This window comes from Apiospora hydei (genome assembly GCF_038363865.1).
Source record: "Apiospora hydei strain CBS 114990 chromosome Unknown utg000009l_segment0_segment0, whole genome shotgun sequence".
Classification (NCBI taxonomy): Eukaryota; Fungi; Ascomycota; class Sordariomycetes; order Amphisphaeriales; family Apiosporaceae; genus Apiospora; species Apiospora hydei.
Window position 1 is genome coordinate 3,715,249 of NW_027117368.1, and position 23,951 is coordinate 3,739,199.

A 23,951-nucleotide genomic window follows, 5' to 3' on the forward strand; every position below is an offset into this window, starting at 1 on the left:
GGAACAATGATCGGTATTGATTTGATACTGTATCTCTGTGTGCCTCTCCGTCTCTTTCTCTGTCCATATAGTCACTTTTGGCTTATATACATGCCAAGCGGAAGTTGGGATCGGGCGTTCCCAAAGACCGAATGGAAGGATCCGGACTTTTGGTGGTTATTCCAGCACTAGCCAATTCATGCGCACTTCGTCGTATCATCCCATTTCAAGCCACGTCGTTCCTCTGACCCAGCCATTCAATGCTGACTGGGTTAGTAATACTAGGTAGCTGCTGGATCAATACAGTTTTGATCAGAATAAACAACGGGCACGTAGACGGAGGTGTTTCAGCAGTATTGTATTGAAATAACTTCACAGGAGCGAGGACTACTTAGTGTCGTGCTAGCACAAGACGGGGCGACTCTAGCTGTCACATACAGCAACATTAACTTATTAGGCAGCCACTTCTACGTCGCCCAAGACCATCCTGTGATCGCTGGCATACACCCCGTCCACCACGTTATCCACGACTTCGTACCTGCTTACTGTCCATTTCATGTCGGACAAGGGCCCCAGCCACGCGAAATCGATGCGCGACCCCTTCTTCCACGACGAGAAGCCCGTGTAAGTCTCGTAGGGCCCAACCCGCCGCGCCTCCTCCGCCAACTCGTACAGCTCCCCCAAGTACCCCGACCCCGTCACCGTCGTATAAGCGTCCTGCCCGGGCTCCGAGTTAAAATCGCCCGTCAGCGACACAGGCAGGGGGCCCTCTCCCTCGCGTGTATACTCCTGTTGCACCGCTTGAACCCGCCCGAGCGCGACCTGGACCCCCTCGCGGCGCGCGCGCGCGCTCAGGTTGTCGAGGTGCGTGTTGGCCGCGACGAAGCGCCGGCCCGTCGCGGCGTGCTCGAAGACGCCCACAGTCACGACGCGGCGGCTGCCGGCGCCCCAGCCGAAGGACGGGGCGTCGGGCGTCGGCGACAGCCACTTGGTCTCGTTGTGGAGCAGGCGCAGGGCCGAGGGCCGGTACAGGATGGGGCTGAATTCGCCTTTGGCCTGGCCGTCGTCGCGGCCCACGCCGATGTGCGACCACTCCTCGCCCTGGGCCTGGGCCTGGGCCTGCTGGTTGAGACCGGCCTTGATGTCGTCGAGCTGGGTCGCGATCACCTCTTGCATCCCGATCACGACGGCGTTGGGCGTGTCGGCTATCGCCTTGGACAGGGTCGAGACGACCAGGGGCGCGCGCGTGGACCAGGGCTTCTCGTTGATCTCGCGCACCGGCGTGGCCCAGCGAATGTTCCAGGTAATGATGCGCAGAGGCAGCGTGTCTTGTGCCATGGCGATGTTTGCGGCGAGGGCCAGGGTGGTCAAGGAGTTAGTGAGGTGCATTGGGGGCTAACTAGGGGCGGGGCGCCGTTCTTCAGCGGGGTAAGCCAGTGAGTGCGCTACAGCAGTGAAGTCAGCGGTGGTAAAGAAAGCCAAATTCTCGCTCATGCAGTGCAAGACATATTCTGTTCATACTCGCAGACGGCTTCCCAAGTATATATACCAATCTTCGATGAGATGTCAATACGAATCTTCTGTTCATTCCCACATCCATGACTCATTATGTCCGGTCTTGAAATTTACCATTGCATTGCACCTGAGGAACGTGGTGTATTGATGGGTGTTTCTGAACCACGTTCATAGTTGGTACAAAGTGCAGTGCGACGCTGCACGGGAGCACTGCCGATTGCGACGCAGTTTTCCAGGCTAAATAACTTGGCTTTAACAGGTGACATGTGAACATCTGGAAGCTGCTACATTCATACTGGCAAAACAGTAGACCGTTCTGAAGGATAGTATGTTGCACAACATTACTACGTATGAGTACATACATATATCTACGTAATTTTGCTTATCATTACACTGAATAGCCGTAGGCTGTGGCACTGGAGGTGGCACACCTTAAAATAGAACGTGGGATGGGCTAGCTTGAAGCCCCTAAAAATGACGGGGCTACCAACTACGGCTCAGGCTGAGACTTGTGCTCCCCCTTCTCCGTATCCGAAACTTCGCTGCCCTTGCTCTTGCCCGTATCCGCCTTGATATTCCTTCCCTTGATGAGCCAAGTCAACACAATCAGCACCCCGCACCACGCCGTGTAGAAGATCCACATGATGTGCAGCGCCGACACGTACGTTTCCCGCGACGGCCCCTCCTGCCCCGCATCGCCCGCGCCCTGCCCGACGCCCTCGCTCAGCCCCTCGCCGCCCAGCGTCCGCTGCAGCAGCACGCTTCCCATGACGATCGAGATGGACGTGCACAGGTTCCGGATGAACTGCATCGCCGAGACCGAGGCCGCGATGTCGTGCGGGTCGAGGTGGCTCTGCAGCGCGAGCATGGGCGTCTGGAAGAGCGGGCCCGCGCCCAGGCCCGCGACGAACAGGAATACGATGATCTTGGCCCAGTTGGTCGTCGCGTCCAGGTAGATGTAGAGGCCCGTGCCGACGGTCATGACGATGGCCCCCGCGCGGATGGGGATCAGGTAGTCGCCCGTCCGCTTGACGTAGTACCCGGTCCCGATCGTCAAGGAGCAGAGCGGCACGACCATGGCGAAGAGGGAGACCCCCGAGAGGATGGGCTCGAAGTGCAGCACGGCTTGGAAGTACAGGGGCAGGGAAGTAGTCGTAGCTGATGAAGATGAAGCTGTGCACGCAGAAGGTCGCGAACGAGGCGACGTTGGTGACGGAGTTGAAGATGCGCATGGGAATCATGGGATTCTTGGCCAGCTTGGCCTCGTACAAGAAGAACGAGACGAGTAGGAGGCTGCCGAAGACAAGAAGACAGATGACTTGGGCGGAGCCCCAAGGTGCTTGGCCGCCGGAACCCGTCTCCAGCCCGTACAAGAAGATGATGGTTCCGCCCACGATCATCACGGAGCCGATCCAGTCAAGCGACTTAAGACCATCGAGAAAGCTTACGTTTGGCCAATCGACGTTCAGCACGACGAACAAGACGACGAGCGAAACGCCTTCAAAGGGCAGGTTGATCCAAACTGTGCCTTCATGTTAGTACTGCTAGCAACACAAGCGAAGCATTGGCTTCTTGTCATGCACAAAGATAGAGACTTACAACACCACCTCCAGGAGAGCTTCTGGGTAAAAACGCCGCCAAGGACAGGGCCCAGCGCTGCGGCGACGGCCCAGACCATGCCCGTCATACCGTAGTACTTCGCACGGTCCTTGAGCTCGAACAGGTCGCCGATGACGATGGAGACGAGCACAGTAAGGCCGCCGCCGCCCAAGCCCTGGACGGCGCGCCCCGCAATCAGCATGCCGACGGTGCGGGAGAGGGCCGCGATCAGGCTGCCCGCCATGAAAAGCAAGTTGGCTGCCAGCAAAGCGCTTTTCCGCCCGAAGATGTCGGACATCTTAGCCCAGATGGGGCCCGAGGCCGTCGAGGCCAGCAGGTACGAGCTGCCGATCCACGAGTACTCGGCCGCGTTGGCGCCCAGCTCGCGCGTGATGGTCGGCAGCGCCGTCGCCACAATGGTGATGTCCAGGGCCGCCAGGAACAGCGCCAGGCACAGCGAGAACATCAGGATGCGCCGCTTCAAGGCGCGCATGTGGGAGCCGGGGTACTGGACCGTGGCGGTGCTGGCGGTCCTGTTCAGCTTGCTGCCGCGGGCATCTTGGGGTGCTGATGCGGCATCCTCACCGCCGGCAGGTGTCGACGCAGCGATTTCGTCATCATCGTGGGTCGGGGTCAATGGTGCGGGCGAGGGCGTGGTCGTCTTGCTGCTGTCGTCTACGCTGCTTTGGAGTTGTGAGACCTGCGAGGCCTTCTTGTCTTGGGACATTACAATCCGGTCATAGGGTACTGACAGGATTTGGGTGAAGAGGGAACAGTAGAGAGAAGTTGACAGCTTCAGATAAATTGGGATGGTTGGGATGGTGCCAGATGCCCATTTTGTGTGACATTCGACAAAATTGGGGTTTGGTGGGACCCGAAACGCAAGGGGAGAATAAAATCTGGGGTAACAAGGAGGTTGAAGCAACATCAATGTTCAAGCGCGAGACTTGATGGTCTGCGCATGCTGGACCTTGGGACTTGCTATTGGTGCCATTTGTCCCTTACCTCTCTTGGTATTCGGAATCGTGTCTCTACCCGTAATAGCGGGTGGCGGCAGGCCCGAATATTCGCGTGCTGTTTTCGGTTCGGCTCGGTTCGTGGCGATGGAATGGAGACGTGAGATCGGCCCATGTTCTACCGGAGTCTGGTATGGAAAGGAAGCACCCACCCCTCGCTCGCTAATCCACCCACTTAGGCAGCTTCTGTTCATCTCGTCTTGGCCGCGTCCATTCTAGAAGATGGAGATCGTCCCTGGCACCGTTCGATGAAATGGGAATCATCAGGCCGCCCAGCCAAATGGCGTCATGGCAATGTTGCATTGCATTTTGCGGCTGTCGTAGGTGGAAGGTGATGCCTGTTCTTCTTTTGGCCAAGTCTTAATGCATACTTGATTGAGTTGTGTGATGAGCGCCAAGCGATATAGGCAACTGCTCAATCCTAGGTATTCATCGTACCATATCCTTCTCCCACTTTGAGCATGGTACGATGGGGGTTCGTTGGCAGCTAAATATAACACAGGAAAAGGCCGGGGTCTTTTCGTAGTGAAAGTGGTAACGGAGTCCCCCGCTAGGAGGCTGCGGCACGGCTTCCTTCCTTATCTCGCTAAAGCAAGAAAAGACTGATGGACTGTGTGGGATTCATGTTTTCATGATTAGGTATATGTCCATTTGCGACATAGGGAAAATGGGATTATTGGGATACCTTGAAGCAACTATTGTTCGCTATGGGCTCTTCATTTCAAATTGAGCTGTTGCACTGTTGGTACCCCAAGTCTTGGCGCGCTTGTCCTGAGCATGCCCTTGGTCGTTGGCCTATGGCCGCGGTCTTCGGTGATATCGCGAAGCAGATCGCCAATATTGCGAAGTCCGTAGACATTTACACACTGATCGACCGCTCTCGGTGCACGCGATGCTTGCCGCTGATCTGCGCCGGAATGCGTGGAAGACGGCCCGCGGGCTTTATGCACTTGATTCTCATTCTGTGATGAATTGTTCAGCGAATACGTACGGATGGTTGCGAGTATTCTTGTCGCTCCGGCTTAACTTTCCTGTATCGTGACTGCAGGCTTGTTGATATCACCGGGAGAGCTTGCGAAAGAGCCGTATCGTACTGCGAAGTCTTGATCAATCGCCTTGTTAGCAGCCGCAGTGCTAATTTGGTGGGGTCAAACCGCCTTGTGGGCACTCTGATGGAAAGCACTTGCGGATGTGTCTTACTATGAGCTCATGGCGCTTTCCATCTTGCAGAAGCTCAGCCCTGCACCACAAATGCCTACCTAATTACAGGAATGCGGCTGCCAATCAATGTTTCTCATTTCGTATATCGTCGAGTCTAGGCCATGTTGGCCAGCTGCTTGGCGGACATCAAGCGCCGCCAAGCATAACGTTCAGCCAACTAACGGACCAACTTCACTCGCTGTGCCCCGTGGCTGTGAGCCAAAAACAGGCACGATTCCTCCAGCATAGCCTTGAACCCAGGCCATCTGGTCTGATCTGGCCACCAACAGCGGCTGGCTTCTGGGCTGATTTCGCCCTGTCTGCCTGACTACATGTAGGCATCCTATGTCCAAGCCTGAATTCGACTTGGCGCGTGTGTCACAATGGATATAAACATTGTTGGTTCCCCGTGTTTATTCGGTATTCCCCGGTATTCCCCAGATTGCAATCATCTCAGCCAGGCTTACCTTAACCACCCAAGCTCACTTTTTCTTATAAGTCGTGTCTTTCGACAACATACCCAAATCGCCCCAGCAAGTACCGGTCCACACCAACCCAAACAAACACACAATGCAGACCTACGAAGGCATCTGGCGCAAACGCCAATTCGTCCCCTCTTGGGTCATCCAATGCCTAGTCTCGGGCTTCTTCGTCGCCGTCGCCTGCCTTGCCCTCTGGGCCGCGAGCCTCAAGCCTGGTCGGTACGGCCTCGCGGGGGACATCTGGGCCGACGACAACATTCGTAACTGGCTCATCGGCGAGGCCGTCTACCTCCTGCTCCCTGAGCCTGTTCACCATCGCGGCCAACGTGGTCGAGGCCGCGCTCTTCCACCGCCGGCGCCTGTCGCCCGCCGCCGTCCTGGTACTCGCCGTCATCCGCACCGCGGGGTGGCTCCGTCTATCTCATTGTCGCGGCCGTCGCGACCGCCGCCGTCTCGGCTGCCCTCGATATCATCTTGGGTCTGCTCATGGTCATCACGGCGCTCGTGCAGCTCTTCTACGGCGCCAAGTTCACGCATCGGCAGCGCAAGGGGCTGCTGTCGCATCAGGGCGGCGCGGCGCTCGCAAGACGGGAGATGCGGAGTATGGAATGAGCAACTATAACCAAACCCACACAGGATACTAGATGTCAGAGGGATGTGGCACGAATAAGATGAAGCGCGTTACGATTTATTTAACGAAAATAACAGCTTTCCACGCATGGAGAACCAGTGCATACCTCTTTTCCGTGGCAATGCTCTGGAGTAGAAGAACGATAGTGTCGACGTTGCCGATTGATTTGTCCTCGGGATCGTCGAATTCGCATTTCCATCTAGGCAAGGAGAACCGCTGCTGGCCATCTGGGTCATAGTCAGGTCGAGGTGCGACGTCAAGTATGCGGAAGTCTTCGCACAAGTCTCGTTCCCAGACTATCTGCTGTGGTATATCCGGTGGCCCAGACACCGACGGCGCTTGCATGATCATGTCGAGCTGCTTTTGTGGCCGCTGGTTCCACCACTGGTTCCACCAGCTGTGGTCGACGAGCATTGCAGGCAGATCAGATCTTGTGTATAAGCCCAAGGAGAGACGGACGAGTGGCACATCTCCGGAGAAGAATCCGGGGCCGTTTTTTGGTACCATGGGTGTTCCGAGCCAAGGAGAAACCGGAAAGCGGACAACCATGTATTGCCTGGCTTCTCAACGTCAAACTTCAGTTTCGCTTCTTTCCATTTCAAAGCGAGATTATCCTCTTCCGGGTGTATCGCCACTTGTACCGTCGCTACGCCAACGATATTTTCCTACGTAGTAAGGAGTCCTTGATTGATGCCGTCTACGTTCGTACGTGTAAACTCACTTTCCCCATAAAACAGCAAAGGAATATTGGAGGATTGGGGGCTAGTCAGCTTCGGCGGCCGCATGCCGAACGCGGGGTTGCGACCAAGGCTATCAGGCCCTGAAGGGCTAATCAACTCTAAGTCAGCTGTCGATGAGATGTCACGAGTCACGATGGACAGCTCTAGACCAGCCGCTGGTCTACTGGTCATCGGCCTACTTACACCGAGATCTGAGACTATGTCATTAGGCAGGTCCCACTGATTGGGTCTATTCCATAATCCAAAGCTAGGGACTAATTAACTTTTTCCCCCTGTTCTTTTGCTTTTCGACTCCTAAAATCCATTTCGGTCACGATGCAGCTGCTTCAGAACAACGAGCAAGAACAAGCGAGCACTTACAGCCTGCCGCCCTCAGATCGGGCATTTTACACCCGAGACTCCTCGGACGCCCCCAACCGCTACGACGCCTTGCGAGCGTCCCGCAAATGCATCGTCTCCCGCCGCCTGAGCTACCTCCACGTCACGCAAGCCGCCACGCGTGGGTCAAGCCAGGCGGCGGCCGGCCGGCGGCGCCACGCACTTCTTGGGGATACTAGACCGGCTGCCGAACGAGGTCATCACGGCGGTCCTGCAGTACTGCACCGTCCAGACGCTCCTCTTGCACGTGCTGCGCGTCAACCACGCGGCCTACGCCATCGTCAAGCACCTCCCCGGCTTCGTGGCCTGACCGCGGCGTTGCGGGAGAACGTGTCCCGCTCAGTGGGCCACTACACGAGGCTATGGTCCGCCCTAATCCGCATCAGCCTTACGTGACCATGCGCCAGCTCCTGGAGAGCGAGACTTGTGCAAGGTGTGGGGATGCCGGGGCCACGCTGCGGCTGGCCCATGCGAAGGTCCTGTGCAATCAGTGTATTCCCTTTCGTCAATACTCATGAGGCTACGTGTATGAGTGGAAACTGGTTGAAGTGTATTACTACGGTTAAGATTGGGGGGGGGTTCAACACGCAACAGGACTTTTCAACATCGGTCATTCTGGTTTCTAAGGAGTGGTATTCATCTAGAGCTAGATGAGGAATATTAACCTTATAGATGACCCATTAATTAATGTCCTGAAAAAAACCTCATGATTCAAGGCTAATCTTCCCCTATTCCGAGCTTGAAAGGACTGCTGTGGCGGGATAAAGCCCGACCACCAAACCACCGCAAGTACTTTTAATGAAATCATAGAGATGCATCCCCGATCCTACAAGGTTCGCACGGCGAAGTAGAACCCACAAGATCTCGACAGGAGTCGTCCCGATGGCGCTCGGACCGCGACCTCAAACGGCCGCGGTGATGACGATCTCGGCCTTGCGCCACTCTCGACCGGGATGCGCACGAGCGTGACGCGCGAGTCGTAGTTGGTCCAGGGCTTGTAGGTGGAGCTGCACTGCTCGGTGCGGATGCGGATGGAGTCCAGGTCGACGTCGCGCGCGTGCCAGATGGCGACGCGGTACTCGTCGCCCACGGTGCGGCGCACCTCGTCGTCGCTGAAGCCCGAGCCGACCGGCGTGGCGACCGTGATGGTGCGCACGTCGCGCCACGTGGTCGCGGCGGCACCTTCCTGGTCCGCCTGGTTGGTCCGCACCGACGTCTGCTGGATCTTCACTTCGCGGAACTTGGACTGCGCCTTGGTGTCCCCGTACGCGTTGACCAGCTTCCGGCTCGCCGCCTCCGTGATCTCGGCCTGCTGCATCGCCAGCCAGTCGTTGGCGGGGGCGCTCTGGCGGACACGCCGTCGTCGAGGTACATGCTGTATTTCTAGCGTTGGTGTTAGTAGAGCAAAAATGATTTCAGTGGGAGAGATAGAGAAAGGAGAAAGCATCATCACTTACGTTGTCCTTGCCCGGGTAGACGTGGATGGTGACGGGAATGGCCGGCTCCTCCGCCAGCCCCGGGATGTCGGTGCGGGTGCGGTCGGGCACGGACTGGCGGACCTCCTGCTGCGGAATAATGGCACCCTCGCGGATGTACATGGGGGTGACGAAGGGCAGCTGGGAGTCCTGGAAATCGATGCGGGCGTCGTAGTCGATGTAGGCGCCGCCGCGGGCCTTGGGCTCGAGCGGGGCGCCGGGCGAGTTCGGGTCGGAGTCGGGCCGCAGGTTCATCGGGTACCAGGCGTCCGGGTAGGGCAGGTAGACGCTCGTGACGCCGTTGTTCTCGGCCCGCTTCTCCATCACGGGCGCCACCAGCAGGTCCTTGCCGACCGTGTACTGGTGCGCCGTGTACCACTCGTTGGACGCGAACAGGCTCGGGTCCAGCGGGTCCGAGATGACCATGGAGCGCGCGATCGGGAGCCCGTGGATCGCGTTCTCGAACATGGTGTCGTACAGCAGCTGCATCATGCTGTACCGCAGCCGGACGAGGTACTTGGTCACGGGCAGGACGGAGCGGTACAGGGCCTTCTGGTCGTCGGGGATCTTGGCGTCGTTCTCGAGCCGGTAGTTCTCGTACTCGAAGGGCTCCTGGAACCACTTCTTGCCCTTGCGGACGTAGTGGTTCCGCATCCACGGCAGCAGCGAGTAGGCGCCGTACCAGCGGATCATCAGCTCCGGGTCGGCGAAGCGGTCCCAGTCGTCGACGGGCTCGAACCCGCCCACGTCGGCGCCCGAGAAGGCGACACCGCCCAGGCCCAGGGCCAGCACCTGCGCTACCGAGATGCTGAAGAACTCCCAGGTGGACGAGTTGTCGCCCGTCCAGAGCCCCGCGTAGCGCTGGGCGCCCGCGAAGCTGCCGCGGCCGATGATGAAGTTGCGCTTGTCCTCGCGGCCCTTGAGCTTGTGCAGGCCCTTGAACGTGGCCTTGTGCAGGTTCAGGCTGTACAACGACCAGATCTCGATGGCCCGCTTCTTGGACTTGGCCACAGGGTCGTTGGGCCAGCCGTCCGAGTCGAGCATCAGCCGGAACGGCCACGACTTCATGTCGCCGTACTGCTGCGCCATGCAGGGCGACGTCATGTCCTGCCACACGAACTCGAGGCCCTGGTCGAACAGGTACTGGTACTGCTTCCCCACCACTTGCGCACCTCGCCGCGGTTGAGGTTGGGGTAGAAGCCGGGGCTACCCTTGGTGCCGCCGTAGTCGACGCCGCCATGGAAGGGCCAGCCGCTGTTGCGGTTGGCGGCGAAGTCGTAGTCGTCGCCGTACTCGGGCCGGTCCGAGTTGGGGTTCATCAGGTAGCGAGTGCCCTTGCCGAACTCGACGTAGCGCTCGTCGTTGACCGGGTTGACCGAGGGGTCGTCGTCCCGCTCGTCCCGGACGAAGTAGTTGTCCAGCTTCCTGTCGCCCGTCTTGCCGGACCCGCGCCACGCGCTGCTGTAGGTTTCGTATTCAAAGTCGGCCTCCTCCTTCATGCTGATGACGGGCGTGATATTGGTGCTGCACTTGATGCCTTGGGCCCTCAGCTTGGTGAACATGCCCTTGGGGTCGGGGAAGTGGCCCTCGCGCGTGTCAATGGTGAAGGTCTTGTAGTTGCGCTGCATATCGACGTCGATATGCATACCGTCCAGGGGGAAATCCCACTTCTTGTACTGGTCGGCATAGTACTCGACGAGCTCTTGGCTCTCGTAGCCGTAGCAGCCTTGGTGGTGGCCCAGGATGTAGCGGGGTCTCAGCCAGGGCTTCCCGATGATGGAGGTGTACAGCTGGATGACCTGGCCAATGTCGTCACCGGCAATGAAGATGCCCTGGAAGCTGTTGAACCGGGTCGCAATGCTCAGTCGGTCCGAGGCGGTCTTGCCCAAATCGACCAGGACGTGCGAGTAGTTGTCGATAAAGGTCGCGACTTGGGACATGTAGCCGGGCTGCGCGTTGACCTGAATCCAGTAAGGCTCCGAATGGTACAAGGGCTCGGCGTCGCAAGTCGGGCCCTCATCGTAGATGTTGAAGTACCGCATGTTGTCGAAGTTGAAGTAGTTCATGTAGGTCTTGTCCTTGAACAGGTGTTTTCCGCCCTGCTCGCCAAAGCCCAGGTACTTGGCCGTGAGGGGCTTGTCAACGTTCAGGATGGTGGCATCTTCCTGGTAGAGGATGGCGCGCGACTTGGTCTCCCAGACGATGGCGTTGGCGCGCCCGTGCTCCTTGGGGATGCTGTCGGACGAGTCCAGGGCGGGGTGCTGCAGGGCCGGGCTCGTGTCGACGGTGCCGGTCGAGGCGATGGAGCGCACGGCTGTCACCTTGAAAGGGTTGCGCTGGATCCAGAGCTGGACCACGATGGTGCGGGACGAGTCTTCGTTGGTGCGGACAGACTGGAGGAGATAGAACTGGTCGCCGACGGGCTTGAACTCGACAGTCCAGTTGAGGCCTTCGGCCGCGTCGAGGATCTCAATGAGCTCCGTCAGGTCGTCCTGGACAATTGTGCGGCTAAAGGAGAACGAGGTCCCTGTCAGTTCAAAACCGGATCTGGGGTGGTACAACAGCAACCTACGTGTTGTAGTCAGAGTAATCCGAGGCTTCCTGGAAGCGAGGGTTGAATCGGAGTCTCCAGATGCGGGGGCGGATGAACTGTACGACCAAATGCTTCCCATCGTCAAAGCGGAAGATGCGGCCGTATTTCTCGCAGACGGGATTGGTCTTGCCATCTTTGCCCTTCTGGTCTTCGGCATGGAACTCGACAGAGTGGGGTTGATGGGTCTGAGATTGCCCGCTGACTATACCGGGAAAGAAGTCATCCGCAGGCTGGAAGGTGTAGGGGTCCGAGACTTTGGGTGCTGGGAATAACTAGGAGCGTCGTTGCGGGGCATGGTGTATAGACAAGGGGGTTACACAATAACACAATATACAGCTGTTACTATAAGCTTGGGCGAGCAACTAGATAAGAAATTACAATAGTAGCTCGTAACTACTATATATATTAACAACCCATTGTTCCCCCGGGAGATGGAACGCTGGCTGTAATATTATTATGCTTTTCGTGTTAGTTTCGGTGTCAGTTCGATATTGCGGATCATGGTGGCATCACCGTGCCCAATTGAGTTTCTTCGTGCCGTCCCGCGTCCCGCATCGCCTCCGGGCCGCAGCTGAGCATGAAGTCAATGCAGAGTTTCGCCGACGGACCTCGTTGCAAGCAGTGCCACGGTCTACTTCGGGGGTACAAGCTCAAGGTTGAGTCCGGTTGACGCAATGTCTGTGCAGTTCGGTCATATCGAAACTGATTTGCATAATTTGGGGTGACACAAAACTCAATTGGCCTCGCACGACACTCCGTTGGGATGTGGTGAAGGTTGGACGAACCTCAAACTCAGTTTCCGTCCCGTCGCTTTGTAGGCGGGAATCCAGAACGCCCGCCGTTAAGGTTGACCGAGTGGACAAAAGTCAAGACCACGCATTGTGTTGGAAACAACTCTCAAGCGACATATGTCTCAGTAAAACGCTAGCTCGCGCATTGTTGAGATCATACCCTTCTTCACCTGCTCCTATGCTTTAGAATTGAAGCGGAAGGCAGGATGAGGTATCGTCGTTATGCCTGCCATGCCTATTGGACATGAGGGATTCCGATGCACACCCTAGTTGTCCATTCTACAATAGTCAGTGGCAGAGTGTAGCGCTTCTTATGGTGTGTGGTAGGCCGAGCCGTTGAAACGGCAGACCCGGTGTGTGCAGTCTCGAATATTAGGTAAATTTTACCTGTATGTCTCCGGTATCCCCGAGAGCGACTTAGGAGTCGGCAACTCAATCGTGGATGTCCGTTGGGGAGATTTCGCCCTTCTGGCGTTTAACATATAGAGACATTATATACAAAACGAAAGCACGGCTCTGGAATCGATCCATAACTCAGAAGGCATTCAACCTCCACTAAGAAGAAAAACCTCATAAATCTTTGCCATCATTGAAAGTACCCATGCATCTATCCGGAGAGGCGACCGGCTCTACGAGCGGCGTCTCTCAGCCATCATTCTGGCTCCGCCGTGATCCAATCTGACAGGAAAGACGGATACTGGGTAGAGACGTTCAAATTCTCCAACGACGACAGAGTGCCAGGTGTCATGGTGTAAGCCCCCTCCCGCCCTGCCGTGTGAGACATGTACTGACCGACCCCCTTTTTCAGCCTCTGGTCTCGTGTCTGGGCAAATTGGAGTTTCTGGACAATCCGATCGCAGAAGCGGAATACAAGAAGAAGACAACTGGCGTCGAGCAGACTGGAGGCGGGCCAGATATTGAGAAAGGTCAGTCCTTCATTACAACATGAACGCCCCTTAGCACGAGTCTTACCGACGTCGCAGGCTGGACCAAGTACCTGATTGGCGATTACACTGATCGCTCTCCTGTCGCCCTGGTGGCTCACGACATCACCGGAAATGGCTTGAACGATATCATCCTCTGTTGCGATTACGGCCCATTCATGCTGGAATGCGACCCCAAGGGTGGCCACATCGTGTGGCTCGAAAACCCAGGACGGGACAAGCTCAAGGATGGTGGACTCTGGAAGGAGCACTATGTGGGGAGGTGGCCTGCCATGCACAGGATCAAGATCGGCCATTTCACCCAAAAGTCCTTCCTCGAGATTGTCGCAGCTTCCTTCGTCTACGGCGCGGCACGACAAGACCACCCTATCCCGATCCTCCGCTTCCAACAGCCGCAGAAGGTGGCGGAAGCGACCGAATGGCCGTGCGAGGTCATAGACGACGAGAACTTCACCATCATCCACGAGCTGACCCCGCGAAAGCTGGACGGCCCCGGACGGCCTCGACTCGCTGATCGTCTCGAGTCACGAAGGAACCACCATTCTGGCGTACAGCCAGAAGCGCGGGGGTGGGACAGGAAGGTCGTCGGAATGGGGGAGCCGAAGGAACCTTGGCAGACGCCCGACTCGAGTCGCCGGGCTCGGGCGACCATTGGGGCGCTGGAGCGTGGGATATTGGCAGGGTGGGCAGCGATCCGTATGCCTACATCGCAACTATGGATCCATTCCACGGCAACACGGTGGCGGTCTACACCAAAGTGCAACAGAAGCTCAATGGTGGCATCCAGTGGAAGAGGCATTGCCTTGACGTTTACGGGTAAGCACTCCCCCATCTAATTACTTTCCACACATCTGATTGCGAGACCGTGACGATAACCAGTGACTTTCCATAGAACCCCAACCAACTGTTGAAGACCGGCGACGGCCCGGGTCACTTCGTCGTATGTGCCGACTTCGACGGCGATGGAGACGACGAGTTCCTTCGTTTCCATTTTCGGCCCCCTAGACCGCGATGAGAAGGGCGAATCGATCCCGCCACCGCATGGCCGGCATCCGCTCAAGGGCACCATGTATTACAAGCCCGTTGATCTCGACGCGGGTATATTCGCGAAGTGGAGAGTGGCCGATGAATCATCCGCTCGTATTGCACTGGGGTAGGTGGTCGTGTTTTACCTTCCGTCCCTATCCGTCGCGACAGGCAGACAGAAGAACTGACGTTGTATGTGATAGTGATTTCTCCGGCAAGGGCAAAATAGACCTTGTGTCTATGAGCTACAATGTCGCGAGGTACTACGAAGAGCCAGACCCTCGTGGTTACGCTCCACCTCAACAACTCTGTCGTGCGGCAACAAGCAGACAAGCCAGCCATCATCCCCACTATGTGGGAGAACGAGGCCTTGGTCTACCTCCGAGACCCTCCGCCACCAAGAACCGGATCGCTGTGCCCTCCATCGCCCAACTGATCGAGATCGCCGACTACGCCATCAGCATCGAGGTCTCACCCGCCGGGGACGCCCCCTGCCCGTCGGCAAGGGCGACGGCTTCAAGGTGCTCTTCGGATCGCTGCTGTTCCCTTAAGGCGCACGGCGGCGACGGCACGACGCGCCAGCCCTTTCGGTCCCCGGGTTCACCACCACGGCCACGACGGCGCCCGCGGACGCCAAGCGCGCCGTCGCGGACGCGGAGCTGGGCGCCGTGCTGCTGCGCTTCCGGCCCCTCAAGGAGGCCCGGTCGTCCTTCTTCCAGGCCGCCAGCATGCGCAGCTTCCCTCGGCCGACAAGGTCCCCGTGCGCACGACGCTGACCCTGCCGCCTCTGCTCCCGGCCCTGCTCCCGGGCCTCGAGTTCAACAAGGTCGACACCCCTGGTGGGGCGCGCCCTTCCAGGGGCTGGACTTCTACAACCTGAGCGGGTTCCACTTCCGCTTCCTCCCGACGACGACGGCGGCTGCGGCGCGCCCGGGGCGGCCTCGGCGGACCCGGTACCCTGCTGCCGCTGGCGCACATCCAGTTCTGGACGGCGGCGCCCGCCGTCAACTGCGGCGCACAACCACGCGCAGGACACCTTCTGCGAGGTCCACGTGTGCCTCGCCCGGCAGCGGCAACGGTGGGATGGCGCGGCTGAAGCAGGAGTACGCCGACAAGAACGACCCCAGCGAGTATAACAAGCTGCCCAAGGAGGCGTTCGACTGGCTCCCGATGAAGCAGCTCGAGGAGCACGGCGGCCTGTGGGAGAGGGACTCGGACGGGAGACCGAAGAGGACGAGCAAGAAGGTCGATACGATTCAGTACCCGTGGCACAAGTGGGAAGCGGGGCAACCAGAAGGGGGATGTTGACGTTTGGATGGCAATTGAGTTCGACCCACGGGTTGTCGATCGGGCGGTGGATAACGGGCAGGAAACTTAGGGCATACTTGGATGGCTTGCCCGAAGACTATTCACACCAATGGTCAGGAAGTAATTGGCTACATGGTCTTTTAGATGTTGATTTCTTATCTGTATTCATGAATTGTGTCATCTATCCTGGGGTATCCGTATATAGTGTTATGATACGTCATGCATATCTACACGGTATCTCGTCTCATATACCTTTCTGGTACGAATGGGGAATAATTTATGCAGGACGACATGCATAAGGAAGCTCGAAGACATCCCGTACATGTAACCAAGGGCATACATATGCCGAACACCCATGTTGACTGCGGCGGTTGGAGTAGTCTTGTACACGTTAGCTGCTACTGCTCCGAATCCCATAACATCCATATCGAAGGCACTTGGAAGGTTGGAGAATGTGACTGACTGCTGCTACAAGACCCGGCAGTAATGGTACCCACCCAATGCCCCAAGATACTAATGCACGCCAGTTCGTCCCGGATCCGGCTGAATCGGTACCGGCCTTTGGGATTGTACAACTCAGCACCTTCGTACTGCTGCCGATGGACGATGTAGAAATCGGCGAGCAGGATACCCGTGATTGGGGCCAGCCAGAATGGCGTAGCCGTCCATAAAGTTCAACAGTGCATCGGCAGAGGCGAGGATGTTCCAGGGAGTCAAAGCCCACGCACCCACGAGGGCGATGATGTAGGAGCCCCGGCGCAGGTTGATGTAGCGTGGGAACATGGCATTCAGGTCGTTGGCCGCCGACACGCAGTTGGCACCTAGGTTAGTCCCGACCTGCGCTATGGCCATGGAACCCGCGGCCAAGACGGCGCGCTCGCGCCGCGCTGCTGTCGTTCCACCGAGTCATGATGCTCAGCACGTCCCACTGCAGCTCGCCATAGATGCGCTCCGCCGATCCCACGATGACGAGCCCGATGAATGACAGCAACATGAACGACATTGGGATGACGAGAAGCTGCACGTAAGTCCGCCGGCTACCCGGGCGTAGCGTGTAAAGTCATTGATGTTAACAGCGAGAGTGCCGTAGTTGCCCATCATGGCATTCAGGCCGCTCATAAAGGCCCACCCGAGCTCGTTGCCGGAAATGGTGTTGCCGCGGCGGAATACCGGGTTTTCCGTCCCCGCGCCGCCGGTGGCCACGCACGCCCAGATTAGCATGCCGAAGATGGCTGGGAGGCAGACGATGGACTTGATGGTGAAGAACCACCGGAGCTCCGCGGGTGGATCCAGTGGAACGGGCACATACGAACAGGAAGTAGACGATGTACGACGTCATCATCTGGGTCGTGATGTTGGCTGAGGCTGGGAGACGATTGGGCACCTGGGCGAACTGGGGCCATATGGCCAGGCTGATCACGTTGACGCACTGAGCGCCTGTGTAGGTGTTAATTCCGTACCAGAAGGCGGCAACTACCATTCGGATCGACACGATGACGAAGGAGAAGAACATCCCGAAGGATGCCCTGCTCTGTATAGTGAAGGGGATGTGAAAACCGGGAGCCGACGACCCTGTTTAGGGTCAGCCCAATCGCCATGAGGAAATGCCCGAGGTGATGATGACGATGCACATTTTCCAGGAGAGTCCCATGGTGTAGAGGGAGGACCCAAGCCGCAGGGTTCCAGGGGCAATTGCATCGTTGAGCCAGTAGAAGGTATCTAGATCCTGTCAGCTACAAAAACAAGATACATGATGGTATCACTGCGGGAGATATCCTTACAGTTCAGGCTGCTCCATGTTTGCTCTTCCACGGGAGTCGGATCCAGATCTACAGCAGAAGTTAGTCAAGCCCCTTGTATCCTAGTTTCCAAATGTTACTCGCCTGCGTTGCTCCATCTTCCAGGAGCGAAGCTACCATGTTGGGGCTCAAGCTGGACCCTCGTTTTCAGTCGAGTGAAGATATTCCTAGTACGGATGGGAACAGAGCTTCCGGTAGAGATCTCTGTGTTGGAAGTGTCCGCATTCACATCCACCCCAACCCTGGTCGACTTGGTTTTGTCGTCGTGAAAAAGGTCCATCCTATCACCTATAGACGATGCTGCAAACGGCGTCGCCACGGAATGTATTCGATATGTCTGACTACTCAAACAGAGATACGGACTGGGCGATGGGGTATTATACATCTAAACTGGGTATCTACTAACACTACGCCAATAATGGGGTGCAGCTTGATCCATGCAAGTAGATAAGTGAACACTGGGGAGATACCAACGTTGCTATTTACGTCAGGATCAAGATCTTCCTGCATCGGTGAAACCTATTGATAAGCAAAAGTCTCATCACAATCCATCCGAGGGACATGTTTAAGACATACGTACTGCATATTCACGACCCAAACTAAGACAGCTTGGCCAGGAAAATACATGCTACGTAGTTATGCATATCCAGTTCGTATGAGTACGGACCCCCTAAAGCCGGTCGGCAGTAGCCCAACACAATTCGGCTCCCCAGTTCTTAACAGCCGGAAGATTGTTGCACTGGCTCTCCCAGATCCCTGCTCGGAACACCCGATTGGTCTGCAAGTAGATAAGAGACCAAAATACGGCAGGATTGGGGTTGTCCAGTCAGGCTCACTGATAAGGGGTCGGAGGAGATGATCTTGGTATGAACCCCACTTCGGAACCGGCCGAATCGAGACGAGATGGTCAGCAAGTTCCCACTCGAAACACCAACATCAGTACTCCTAGAGATTGGCGGATAGTGATCGGGTCACTTTGATGTTGGCATCACACGCCATCTCAGATCTGAATACCCAAGATATCATCGACATGCCTCATATAGTTGAGTCGCTGCGCATCGTGCCCTGGCGGCGGAGCCCCGAAACAATCCGGGGTTGGAGCGGAAGTCATTCTGCCTCCGCCCATGACATTTGGACTTGGATGGACTGAGTGACGAGGAGAGGGCCACACTGCGGAGAGGGCTGTTCGATAACGGTGTTCTCGTCGTCCGCAGCCAGCAAGGGCTAGACCCCAACGTCATGCCACAGATCGGGCGGTTCTTCGACGAGACCGCCTGGGATATCCATTCCGGCGGGGAGAAGATGGTGACGGATGCGAAGAACATCTTATCGCAGAACCGGGGCGCCAGGGTGCCCAGGGCGCCGCAAGTGAGCATCATCGGGAAGGGGAAGTGGACGGGATATGAAGAACTGCCGGACTTGGACCTCAAGCATGTGGTAAGCTCCTATGTTTCCTGCTTCAGACCTTTACAACAGCTGATAAGCAGTTGTATAGAGCCATACTGAGTTTCATGAGTCACCATGTACGAAAGAGGAACTGCAAACCGGCTTTACTCGCCCGTATAGGTGGCACATGGATGCACCTCTCTACGAACGCCTTCCGGGCTACGTGACCTCACTGCACTCTCTCAAGAATCCCGATCTACCTGATCAAAAGTTACGGTTCCCCAGTGGTGAAATACTGCCGATTGCTGCCGGCGCCACCGCATGTAGGAAACACGAACGACCAACATATAATGGAAATCATGCAGACTATATACTGAATCCGCTGTGCAGTCTATTCTGGGGCCCGAGCCTTTGATCTTCTCAGCGACGAGGAGAAGGAATTCGCGCTGAATACAACCGTGCAGTATGCGCCACGAGCGTACGAGTGGATGCTTGACTGCAAGGCTACCGACGACGGCCTGACCATCGCCAGATCAGGCCAAGAAAAGAGGCTCGGGGACCTACTGGAATGGAGTTGGGATAAAGTCCATGCCTTTCCGGTCAGTTGAATCTGTCATACCTATTAACTTCTTTTTGATTCTCCCGGAACGCTTTGTAAAAAGGAGACTCTGCTAACAGCTTTGATCCCATCAAGATGGTCTGGCGCAACCATGGAAACGGCAAACCGCACCTGCAGGTTCTTGGATGCTGCGTGTATGCTTTTTCGCACGACCGACACTGCTACTGGCGAAGTGACGGTCATAGACGACTTGACGAGGTCAGGGAGATATGCCACAAGCTTACGAGCAAAGTGTATACCCCTGAAAACATCTACGCGCATCGATGGCAGGAAGGCGACTTGGTCATCTTCCACAATAGGGGCGTGCTTCATTCCATCACCGGCGAACTCACTCATCCCTCTGGCGAGTCAGACCCGGAAATGAGATTGTTTTGGCAGTGCACGATGGCTAGCGGGACGCCGCCGACAGCGTATCGAGCCGCTGCTTGAAGATGCAGAGCTCGTGTATCCGAGATCGTGTTTCCAGCAAGACGAGCTTCCTGGACATTAAGGAGATAAGATGGATGTTGTGGGATGGACTTTTCAAAAGGCACGGCCAGCTATAACGGTCATCATGTTGGTGTGGCCGGCTATAATCTGCCATGGCCATCTGCGGGCGGGTCGGAAAAGAAAGGGGCAGTGGTCCGAGGCCACTTTCCCATGGCCTACTCTGCTGGCCAGACTACCCGACGGACTCGGCTCCTCCACTGATTATGGTAACTTCTCAACCAAAGGCGAGCAATTACGGAGCAGTGGTGCTTAGATGACTCAATGCTTGTAGGGATGGGGACAATGACGGCAACTGAGATAGAGGTTGGCGAGGACTTGAAGCAATGACACAATGACGCAATGCATATATAATCGCCTTGGTATAAACGTCGGCTGAGATTGTACAGTATATCTACACGGCAACGAAGGCTATATAATGAATTGAGATTACCGACAGTCCCCGTCAGGCAGTAGTGTTGTTATCGCTCTAGACCGACGAGCTGCCGGGTAGCGGCTCATCACCTGGGACGGGAATGGCGCTAGGAGACGGTTCGAAGTCCGGCGCCGATGTGACAGGCTCGAATGTTGTCGACTTCTTCCGAATCTCCAAGTGGTATGCCTTCATCTGCTCGTCTGTCATCTTGGTGGGGCTCTTGACGAACAGGTCCTCACCCTTCATGCTCTTTGGGGAAGGCAATCACGTCTCGCACGCTGTCGACGCCCGTCAGGATGCTTATCAAGCGGTCCCAGCCAAAGGCGAACCCAGCGTGCGGCGGGCAGCCGGCACGGAGCGCTTCTAGCAGGTGGGCGAATTGGCCCACGCCGGCGTCAGTCATCTGCAAGACATCGCGCATGACGTACTCCTGCATCTCGGCGACATGGATACGGCGGCTGCCACCGCCAACCTCCACGCCGCGACAGACGAGGTCGTAATGGTCTGCCTTGGCTTCCAGCGGGTTGGTGGCAAGGAGGTCGAAGTCGCGAGGGCCGTACGGGGCGGTGAAGGGGTGATGAGTAGAAGAGAAGCCGGCCGCGCCTCCTTGGCCTTCGCCAGCGGCGATGGTTTCCGGCTCGTTGGGCGTAAAGAGTGGGAACTTCGTGACCCAGCAGAACCCCCAATTGAACCTCTGCGCCATGAGCTTCTGGGCCACGGCGGCCTCATAGATGGCCTTTTGCAGTTTGCCTAGATCTGTCCAGCCCTCACCTTGGAATCGAACGTTTCTTCGAGCATGGACGATGACGATATCGCCATGCTCCAGCTTCTTCCAGTGCTCGCTCTTGCGGGCTGCGAGCTTTTCGGCAGCCTCGTGGCCAAAAGCGGAAAACCCATTGAGAGGCTTGCTTTCATCAAATACAAACACGCCAGAGTGGCGTCGCCACTCAATTTGAGAGGTGTCTTGGGCAGGTTGTCCATAAACTTATGGATGAAAGCTTGGTTTTCTTGGACCGTCCCTGTCAATCGAAACTGGGCGGCTTCAACAACCGGCTTCTCCAGCTTGGTGATCATGCTGACGAAGTCAGGTGTGACGATATCATCAATGCGCCGGATCTACTGACATTAGCTACATTTCTATAATCGATTTGGATTGACGTACTTGGGATTCGATTCGCAAGTCGGGCTTGTCGCTGCCATACCGGGTCATAGCTTCATCATACGTCAAGACAGGAAAGCGCTCAGGAACCCTCGGCCAGGGATGAAGCGCGTCAGGTTCCATACGGCCCGGGGATTTCCGCATTGCGAGTTTGGCTTCTTTTAGCTGCTCTGGGCTGGCTTTCACGGGATGGCGGATGCCATCGATCTCCTTGTAGCCGAACGCGCCGCCTAGTCTTTTGGATATGAGCTGCATTAGCCTTTCCACTTGTCGCATGACATCTTTGCCAGATGCGAACGACATCTCAAGATCTAGCTGCATACTGTTAGCTTGCGTTGTCGAAACAGACCAAATGGGCATACCTGTGTGAACTCAGGCTGTCGATCAGCTCGAGATCCTCGTCGCGGAAGCATCTAGCAAACTGGAAGTACTTTCGAAACCCACCAGCCATGAGCAGCTGCTTATATTGCTGGGGACTCTGCGGCAGAGCATATGCATAACCTGCGCGGCGTGTTGGGACCAGAAACTCTCTAGCCCCTTCAGGGGTAGATTTGAAGAGCATGGGAGTCTCGACCTCCTCAAATCGATCATTTCGAAGGAACTGCCGGGCATTGGCCGTGACAAAGTCGCGCAATCGGATCCTATCTCTGAGCATGCGATCAAACCTCATTTGCATGTGTCTTTGCTTAGGTGGCCAGACTGTGTTCTTGGAAACAATGATGTCTTTGGGGAACTCATTGAGAGGTTTGATGGAAGTGAGCTTCAGATCCCATAACTTATCCTGTGGGAGGACATCAGGGCCCCGGTTATCGCCAAATTCCTGGACAGCCTTGAGTCTGCGAGGTCGCTCAACGAGTATGCCAGTAGCAGCAACAGGACTGTAGTTGGGTATGGCGCGCAAAGATGTATGGGCAGCAGACGACTTGCCGGCTTCGTCGTCTCCCTCGGTGACTTGAGAGACAATCTGAACATCGGGCTTATAGTAAGTATCAAGCTCGCAAAAGCTTAGGCCTGATGATTGATCCCGTCTTTTGCCAAGAAAACCGACGACCGTCACCTCTTCGCCGTTCTTCGACTCTGGGGGACCCACTGCGGCAAGTTGGTTGCCTGTTCAAACTGCTGACTGACCACCGGAATTAGCATGATGACCTCTCGACATCTCAATGCAACAATGAGCCTCACAGAATGTTTTAAAGCCGAGATCCTGGGGTTGTGCGGCGTTGAAGTGCTGGGAGTCGATGTCTCCGTCTTTGCGGCTGCATCAGATGCAGCATCGTGTGCACACCTGATGCTTCGTATTTGATAGCTACTCAGTTGTCAGGCCTGCACCCAGGACGCAATGAAAGGGTTTGAGTGCATCTCTGGGCGCCAGACCTGGTCTTCAGTAAAGAGAATCTGACCATTGAGCTATTGTCGTCCGTATCATCACCGAAGAGAGGTGGGACTTCGAGTAAATATCGTCATATGTTTGCTGCTTGAAGTTCACTATCAAGCTGCTGCTGCTGCAGGTCCCGGCCTGCCTGCTAATCAAGGCCCACAGTGAATTGACGGACCAGTTTTTAGCGGATAAACGCGTCTCCGCCCCGGCGCCAACCGCAAAAAATTCCAGCAGCAATTGCATCAAAACGTGGAGAGCTCCGAAGCTTTCGATCTTCTCTTCTCTTTTTCTCCTCATCCTTCCAATTCAAAACAATATGATGAAAGCTGCGTGATCCAAATGATGCGTTCCACCTCCCAGAACGGCAAGAATTCTCCTCCTCGGAGGCTCAAGTGATTCTGTCGCAATGGGAGGATCGGAACCATGATATAAGCGTCCGACACACCTGGACCTTGTTAACACATCGGACGCGAGAAAAGCAACTCTGAATTCCTTCAAGGATTGGAAGAAGTCAGTACTGAAATAGACCAACTACTTTTGTTGGTTCCCATCGCAGAGTTTAGCGATGGAAGATATTTATCCAGCAACACCCTGGTACCCCGCCATAAAGTTTCGCGACACCTTCTTGGAACCCATGCTTGCGAGTGCAAGTGTGGCCGTGTTCCGAGATAGAGGTTGCGCGTGGTTGGTTTTATTGACAGGTCAGCTGTCTTCGGGAGATCCGTCGCATAATATAGCAAGAATATTATAATTGAAAAAAAATTGTTCTACCTCAAACTATCCTCGAGCGCAAATTGATATGACGACTAGATCGTCGCGATTGACAGGTCGATATTCTCCTCAGCCACCGGTCAATGAATGGATGGGTGATTTGCCAGTCGCAATGATGGCAATTAACCAAGATTGCCTACGTTATGTGTACCCAACGATGCCTAATTAATTGGCCAGGACGGATGCCGTACAGCTGATAGCCGCCTGTTTCCCCGTACCACGTTCATGAAGAATACCGACGTTGCTTATCGGGTCCGCGCC

At 56.2% G+C, this 23,951-nt stretch overlaps 11 protein-coding genes across 11 annotated transcripts; 5 read left to right on the plus strand and 6 right to left on the minus strand.

Moving 5' to 3' along the window:
• Positions 1-432: 432 nt before the first annotated feature.
• Positions 433-1,368, minus strand: PG997_012941 (Endonuclease/exonuclease/phosphatase; the record flags this gene model as incomplete). The annotated part of the gene is made up of 1 exon (XM_066817255.1): positions 433-1,368. The coding sequence occupies one exon, from the start codon at positions 1,366-1,368 to the stop codon at positions 433-435; it is 936 nt and encodes a 311-aa protein (XP_066662947.1).
• Positions 1,369-1,984: 616 nt separating this feature from the next.
• On the minus strand, positions 1,985-3,820 carry PG997_012942 (major facilitator superfamily transporter; the record flags this gene model as incomplete). The annotated part of the gene is made up of 3 exons (XM_066817256.1): positions 1,985-2,602; positions 2,631-3,016; positions 3,094-3,820. 3 exons carry the CDS (start codon positions 3,818-3,820, stop codon positions 1,985-1,987), a joined length of 1,731 nt encoding a protein of 576 aa, XP_066662948.1.
• Positions 3,821-5,879: 2,059 nt separating this feature from the next.
• Positions 5,880-6,403, plus strand: PG997_012943 (uncharacterized protein; the record flags this gene model as incomplete). Its single annotated transcript, XM_066817257.1, has 2 exons — positions 5,880-6,094; positions 6,127-6,403. The coding sequence occupies 2 exons, from the start codon at positions 5,880-5,882 to the stop codon at positions 6,401-6,403; spliced, it is 492 nt and encodes a 163-aa protein (XP_066662949.1).
• Positions 6,404-6,479: 76 nt separating this feature from the next.
• On the minus strand, positions 6,480-6,836 carry PG997_012944 (uncharacterized protein; the record flags this gene model as incomplete). Its single annotated transcript, XM_066817258.1, has 1 exon — positions 6,480-6,836. The coding sequence occupies one exon, from the start codon at positions 6,834-6,836 to the stop codon at positions 6,480-6,482; it is 357 nt and encodes a 118-aa protein (XP_066662950.1).
• A 641-nt stretch (positions 6,837-7,477) lies between these two features.
• Positions 7,478-7,936, plus strand: PG997_012945 (uncharacterized protein; the record flags this gene model as incomplete). Its single annotated transcript, XM_066817259.1, has 1 exon — positions 7,478-7,936. One exon carries the CDS (start codon positions 7,478-7,480, stop codon positions 7,934-7,936), a length of 459 nt encoding a protein of 152 aa, XP_066662951.1.
• Positions 7,937-8,366: 430 nt separating this feature from the next.
• Positions 8,367-11,903, minus strand: PG997_012946 (glycoside hydrolase family 31 protein; the record flags this gene model as incomplete). The annotated part of the gene is given in 5 exon segments (XM_066817260.1): positions 8,367-8,915; positions 8,998-10,164; positions 10,188-11,523; positions 11,588-11,870; positions 11,882-11,903. 5 exon segments carry the CDS (start codon positions 11,901-11,903, stop codon positions 8,367-8,369), a joined length of 3,357 nt encoding a protein of 1,118 aa, XP_066662952.1.
• Positions 11,904-13,501: 1,598 nt separating this feature from the next.
• PG997_012947 (uncharacterized protein) lies at positions 13,502-14,179 on the plus strand (the record flags this gene model as incomplete). Its single annotated transcript, XM_066817261.1, has 1 exon — positions 13,502-14,179. One exon carries the CDS (start codon positions 13,502-13,504, stop codon positions 14,177-14,179), a length of 678 nt encoding a protein of 225 aa, XP_066662953.1.
• A 430-nt stretch (positions 14,180-14,609) lies between these two features.
• On the plus strand, positions 14,610-15,677 carry PG997_012948 (uncharacterized protein; the record flags this gene model as incomplete). Its single annotated transcript, XM_066817262.1, has 1 exon — positions 14,610-15,677. The coding sequence occupies one exon, from the start codon at positions 14,610-14,612 to the stop codon at positions 15,675-15,677; it is 1,068 nt and encodes a 355-aa protein (XP_066662954.1).
• A 576-nt stretch (positions 15,678-16,253) lies between these two features.
• On the minus strand, positions 16,254-17,756 carry PG997_012949 (cytosine-purine permease; the record flags this gene model as incomplete). The annotated part of the gene is made up of 6 exons (XM_066817263.1): positions 16,254-16,564; positions 16,664-16,928; positions 16,987-17,249; positions 17,302-17,396; positions 17,459-17,506; positions 17,557-17,756. 6 exons carry the CDS (start codon positions 17,754-17,756, stop codon positions 16,254-16,256), a joined length of 1,182 nt encoding a protein of 393 aa, XP_066662955.1.
• A 959-nt stretch (positions 17,757-18,715) lies between these two features.
• On the plus strand, positions 18,716-19,910 carry PG997_012950 (Clavaminate synthase-like protein; the record flags this gene model as incomplete). Its single annotated transcript, XM_066817264.1, has 4 exons — positions 18,716-18,913; positions 18,972-19,185; positions 19,253-19,461; positions 19,557-19,910. The coding sequence occupies 4 exons, from the start codon at positions 18,716-18,718 to the stop codon at positions 19,908-19,910; spliced, it is 975 nt and encodes a 324-aa protein (XP_066662956.1).
• A 526-nt stretch (positions 19,911-20,436) lies between these two features.
• Positions 20,437-22,700, minus strand: PG997_012951 (aspartyl-tRNA synthetase; the record flags this gene model as incomplete). The annotated part of the gene is given in 6 exon segments (XM_066817265.1): positions 20,437-20,631; positions 20,651-21,290; positions 21,305-21,498; positions 21,545-21,863; positions 21,904-22,618; positions 22,670-22,700. 6 exon segments carry the CDS (start codon positions 22,698-22,700, stop codon positions 20,437-20,439), a joined length of 2,094 nt encoding a protein of 697 aa, XP_066662957.1.
• Positions 22,701-23,951: the final 1,251 nt, after the last annotated feature.